This window comes from Henckelia pumila, chromosome 4 (genome assembly GCF_033568475.1).
Source record: "Henckelia pumila isolate YLH828 chromosome 4, ASM3356847v2, whole genome shotgun sequence".
Lineage (NCBI taxonomy): Eukaryota > Viridiplantae > Streptophyta > Magnoliopsida > Lamiales > Gesneriaceae > Henckelia > Henckelia pumila.
This window is the reverse complement of record NC_133123.1, coordinates 111682653-111688661: the sequence shown is the minus strand read 5'-3', so window position 1 is coordinate 111688661 and position 6009 is coordinate 111682653. Positions and strand designations below refer to the sequence as shown.

Genomic DNA, 6009 nt, shown 5'->3' with positions numbered 1-6009 from the left:
TTTTATGTTGTAATTAACTTTGGAAATTATCTGGAAATGTTAATTCTTCCAATATTTTCAATTAAATTGTCATACTGGAGAAATTTAATTAATTCAGTATTTGAAAGAACTGGAAAATAAATGTCTTTATGTGTAATTAGCAATATAAAATAAACTTGATAATAAAAAATAATACATTAATAAATATTAGTTAATGCACCCCGCAATTAACCATATAATACTGTTTACTTTCCTTCCCAAATAATTTAATATTATAATAATAATTGTAATAATCATTACATTTTTTTAAAAAATGTTTATTATTTTAATATTCATAGTTATTTTTTGTGTATATATATCTAAATTATTAACTGCTGTGTATAGTTGTACTGCTATTTCTACTTTAAATAAACTCTCAACAGTATTATTCTAATTTTTTTTTTAATTATTTTTAAAAAAAATTTCCTGCTCGCCGTCTCCGCCGTGGGCCGCCGGGGAACGGAGCTCCAGGTGATTTCTGCTGCTCCACTGCTTCATACTTAACTGCATAGAGGCTTCTTGTTTTTCAATTTTTTTTACTTTTTAAATTTACTGATGGTATAATTAGCAACAGTACGGTGGATTTACTTTTCGGATTTAACCGAGATTTTTTTCCAGATCTGAAGCTAATTTTGAGGATCAAGACGTATTTAATCTGGATTATTTCCCGCCGTGATTCAATTTTGGTGAGTTTGTTGCTTTTTCCGTCTTTTTTTTTTTGGGTTCTTTAGTTTTGAGCTGATAGTTGTGAAAAAATGTTTTATTTTTAGTGATTTCTACTTCTGGGAGATGTTTAGGATTAGATCTGTGATTTATGGAAAGATTACGGTGAAATTTAATGGATCTCTTTCTTTTTACGGAAGTTGAATTTTATCGGAAATGGTTTGACCGGGGTAGACTTGAATGAGAGAGCTGATTGTAGTGAATTTTTCTTTTGTTATTGGTTATGCTCAGTTCAAGAAGTCGCTGCTTTTTACGGTTTGTTGAACTGCACTGCTGGCATGAACTGCATAACTTTTAACCAGAATCGAACTAAACAATAGTGTATATTTTTGGGTTAGATAAGCATTTGGTCTGACCACTTGGGACAATTATTCTGCATGGATCTGTGAATTTTACTTATTTCGTTCGAGAATTATGTTATCTTCACAAGGAGGTGAACAATGGGATCTTATATTGGTTTTCCATAATTTGCAGATCGTAACGGTATACCAGATTGTTTCCTAGCCTGTAATTTTCTTTCTAGTAGTTTGGTTTGAGTTTAATTCAAAGTCTTAAACTGGAGATGGAATCCAAGATAGAGGAAGCACATAGAGCTAAAGCAATGGCTGAGAAGCATTTTATGCAGAAAGATTTGTTGGGTGCTAAAAGTTATGGTTTAAAAGCTCAAATGCTGTGTCCTGAACTGGAGGGTATGTCTCAAATGGTCGCCACATTTGGGGTCCACCTTGCTGCTGAAACAAAAGTTAATGGAGAACCGGATTTTTATTCAATTCTTGGCATGGATGTCACTGCGACCAAGTCCAAATTAAAGAAACAGTACAAGAAGTTGGCGGTGCTGCTCCACCCTGATAAGAACAAAACCGTTGGAGCTGATGGAGCATTCAGACTTGTGTGCGAGGCATGGACATTTCTATCTGATAGTGTTAACAGAAGATCTTATGATCAACGGAGAAATTCGCTTGCCTGGAACAATTCTTTGGCTGGTGCTTATGACAACCGCTCCAAGTCTTCAGCTTCCTATGGCAGACTCGATTCATTTTGGACTGTATGTACCTCCTGTCATGTTCAGTATGAGTATCTCAGGAAATATGTGAACAAGCGACTTTCATGTAAGAACTGCCGCGGTGTTTTTATTGCTGTTGAAACCGGGCTAGCTCCTGTGGATGTTTCTTTACCATATTGCACATACCCTTGTGTGCCTGAGATTGGGCATGGAAATCATAACTCGGGGGTTAAATATATACCAACTACCACCGGATATTGTGCCCCTAATGGGACCTCAGGACATCATACAGGACATAGATCTGAGTATGTCTCCCCCAATATATCATTTCAGGGAAGCACGTCTGGAAACTCTGTTGGTGTTTTTGATCATAATGGGTTGTCTCCGGCTTCCTTTGTCTTCTATCAATCTGATGGCGAGGCGAAAAAAACGAAGGCAAATGGAAGAGATAAAAAGTTAAAGCCTACTGGTCGTATGCCCACTAATGGGTATACTGTTCACAACGAAGTATTAAAACCCAGGCGGGGTAGACCTTCCAAGAAGAGAAAAGTGGATTTGGGAAGCACATGTGCCAATCGGCATGAAGAATCAAGCACAAATTTTGCATTAGAAGCAAAAATAGCAAATGAAAATGAAAGGTTGAAGGCAACTTCTAAGCTTTCTTCCCCATTGGAGACGTCCAGTAAACGCTATTCAGTGGCCCCTACGTTTGATGCTAGGCAATTTTTAATCGACATTGCGAGGAAGGAAATTCGAAAGAAACTAGGAGAGATGAGAATGGCTTCTGAAACAGCAGCTGCAGAGGCTGAGAAAAGAAATGTGTGTGAGCCTGCTAAAGTTTCAGGTTCAGCTGGTTCACGCCATCGACCAGAGGCAAAGAGAACCGTTCCCATGTCAATAACAGTTCCGGATTCGGACTTCCATGATTTTGACCAGGACAGGTCAGAGGAATGCTTTAAACCAAAGCAGATTTGGGCCCTGTATGATGAAGAAGATGGTATGCCTCGCTTATATTGTTTGATTCGTGATGTCCTCTCAGTGAAGCCATTTCAGATTTATATAAGCTACTTGAGCTCGAGATCTGATAGTGAATTTGGGTCTGTAAACTGGTTGGACTCTGGGTTTACCAAATCTTGTGGAAGTTTCAGAGTGTTCAATTCCGAAATGGTGGATCAAGTGAACATCTTCTCTCATCTTCTCAGAAAAGAGAAGGCTGGTAGAGGAGGTTGTGTGAGAATTTATCCAAGAAGAGGAGATATCTGGGCCGTATACCGTAACTGGTCTCCAGATTGGGACCGAACTACCCCAAACGAAGTGAGGCATCGGTATGAAATGGTTGAGGTTCTTGATGACTATTCCGAGGAACTTGGTGTTTGGGTAGCCCCTCTAATTAAACTGGATCGATTTAAGACGGTATATCAAAGGAACCCAGATAACAATTCCATTCGATATATTCAGAGGAGAGAAATGTTACGGTTTTCACACCAAGTGCCATCTTGTTCCCTTAAAGTTGAAGGTACCGACTTGCCTGGGGGTTGCTGGGATCTTGACCCTGCTGCCATTCCAGATGAGCTTCTTGCACGAGAAGCCGAAGTTTGCAACACTTCTAGTGTTTCACAGATGGAGAAGCCCGTTGAAAGTTCAGACGAACAACAGAATCCAGTGAAACCTAAAACGTTAAATCAAGTTGAAAACTTTGTTTGCACTGTAATTGATGAGCCTCGGGATGATCACAAAATGTGCACGGAAGAACAAGTTCTGGTGGAGCTTCCAAAAACTGCAGCTGAGCACCACCTTCAGATTGAATCTAAAGATCCCAACTAGATACAACAGACTCGAAGATAATGAGAGAACAAAGCCAAAACTGGATTCCGAAGGTATTTATTTATTTGCTTTGAGAGATTCAAGCTGTACAGATTTATATACAAGCTTAGATCCTATTCCCAAGAGTGAAAGCACGATGGTTAACATTGATTCTTGCTCCTAATGCTTTAGGGAGTTTTTTTTTTAATGTATCTTATCAGTAATTTGTAACTGGATTTCTGGTTCTATAGAATGCTTTATATTTGACACTATTCATTACACGTTCATTTTTTGTCCTTGTTCTCAAATAAAATTTTGAGGGAATTTCGCAGGATTTTATAAATTGACATTTGCACATTGGAATTCGATCTACCTACTTATAAATGTAGCAAATGAAGATTGACATGTGTATGCTACTGAAGTTTCTAACCATCGACGAGAAATTATAGGCCAAAATCTGATTATATTTATATGGGATATGGTAGATTACATTTTAAATAACAGCAGTATCTTAATGCTAGATTCAATGATCCAAAATTGATTTGGACATGTAAGGTCCATGAAAATATGCTGACTATACATAGCCAAATTAAAATTGAACCATTGGATATAGTGTGAGGGTACTAACTTTGTGTTAGCATCTCATTAATCATATTTAACATCTTAATTTTGATGTTATATTTGATTTATTTCCTTAAATATGAAGCATCTATGTATGTAATTCATATAAGAATATCTAAATTACAAATAAAACATTGTACAACCTTTGATAAAATAATTGGTCTCGAACCCGGATTCACCCGCCTCACTTTTTAGCCTCTCCCGCACCAAAACCCAATGAGTTGGCCACGCGAGATTTCAATCATATTGTGCGTCAACAAAAGCAAATTTTTAACCCTTTATGGTCAACCATTATAATGTTATGGATTCTAAATTTTGAAAACCTAAACGGAATTATACATCAAATTCAACGTTTGGAAGAGCACCTTCATAGTTAATTCTATTGCTTTTTCCCCTCCCCCTCAAATATAACCACTTTTCATTAATTTTAATTTTATTTCTAATTCTTATTTATCTTAATTTTTCCCCTAAATAAAATTTCCGTTCAAAACTTTCTTCAACCATTTAGTTTGGATTTCAAATTCTCAGAACATCCCACATAAAATGTCTTAGATCGTGTTGATTTCAGGGGTGGACCCAGAAATATTGTTCAGGGGCGCAATTAAGGACATAGTTACGTGTTGTTCCGTCCGGGTGGTCGCTTGGGTGATCTAATTGTTTTTTCTATTTTTTACACATTAAATTTAGTCCACTTTGTCAATATCAGCGTAAACAATTTTAAAAATAAAAAGATTAAAGCTCAACACATAAAAAATGGAGAGCTTAGAAAATTTTAGTTTGAATAGAAATAAAAATCTGCCTCCATTATTAGATAAATTCATAAAACAATCATAAATGTATATTTTATACCAACTAAAAGATGACTAAAAAAGTTAAAACATTATCATCAATTCATAATAATTCATTATATAATTATTTGATGAGTTGCTAAACATATTTTTTTTAAAAATATAATACATCAATATTATTTAAAATTGACGCGTGTCATATTTTATTTTATTAAAAAAATAATATAAATATATACTAATAATTTATATAAAAATTTAAGGAGGGCCCATGCCCCTGGACCCTACATGGATCGGCCTCTGGTTGATTTTGTCTAGAAAGTAAGAAATATTGGTCGGTTGAACATTCAACCAGTTTCAGCTCAAAGATTTTGAAAATTGCTAACAAGACTATTTTGAAGTATGCTGGAATATATGGAAGTCAATGAGCAACTTGCTCAATTACAAAGTTATCAAATCAAATCAAATCAAAATATTATTCATTTTTTTTTATGGTTAAGTATGTTTGACGCAGTTTCAATTATCAATTTTTGTGAGACACGTTGACTCGATTAATATGCACAATGAAAAATAATATTTTTAACATAAAATTAATAGGTCAGAGATCCGTCTTTCAAAATTTTATTTGTCAGATAATCTAAAAGAATTTTTTTGTGTTTTTTTAAATATATTTTTTCAAGTATTTAACCGATAAAATGAATTATTTTAAGCTGACTCAAGAACTTCAAATTCTTTAGCTTGATTCTTTAGTGTTAGTATTACAATCGAGCTAAATCTAGCAAAAATTCAAATTTGTCATCCCGGTTAGTTTTTTTTTTAATTTTGGAAATATGATTGGAATCGATGATTTCAAATATAAATTGAGTTCAAGAAACAACAAAACACTCATAGGAAACGATTTCACAAATTAATTATGTGAGACAAATTTTCGATTTTAACCGATCATTGTAAAAATAAATGGTTTTAAATTGCATGGTTTTTAATATTTATAATATAGATAATCTGATCAATCAATATCACCTGTGTGCATAAAAAAATCTACTCAAGAAACAAAGC

At 34.7% G+C, this 6009-nt stretch overlaps 1 protein-coding gene across 1 annotated transcript; it reads left to right on the top strand.

Annotated features, from left to right (window-relative positions):
• Positions 1-370: 370 nt before the first annotated feature.
• LOC140864641 (uncharacterized) lies at positions 371-3827 on the top strand. The gene is made up of 3 exons (XM_073268927.1): positions 371-489; positions 637-704; positions 1216-3827. The coding sequence occupies exon 3, from the start codon at positions 1304-1306 to the stop codon at positions 3566-3568; it is 2265 nt and encodes a 754-aa protein (XP_073125028.1). The 5' UTR covers positions 371-489; positions 637-704; positions 1216-1303; the 3' UTR covers positions 3569-3827.
• The last annotated feature ends 2182 nt before the right edge of the window (positions 3828-6009 follow it).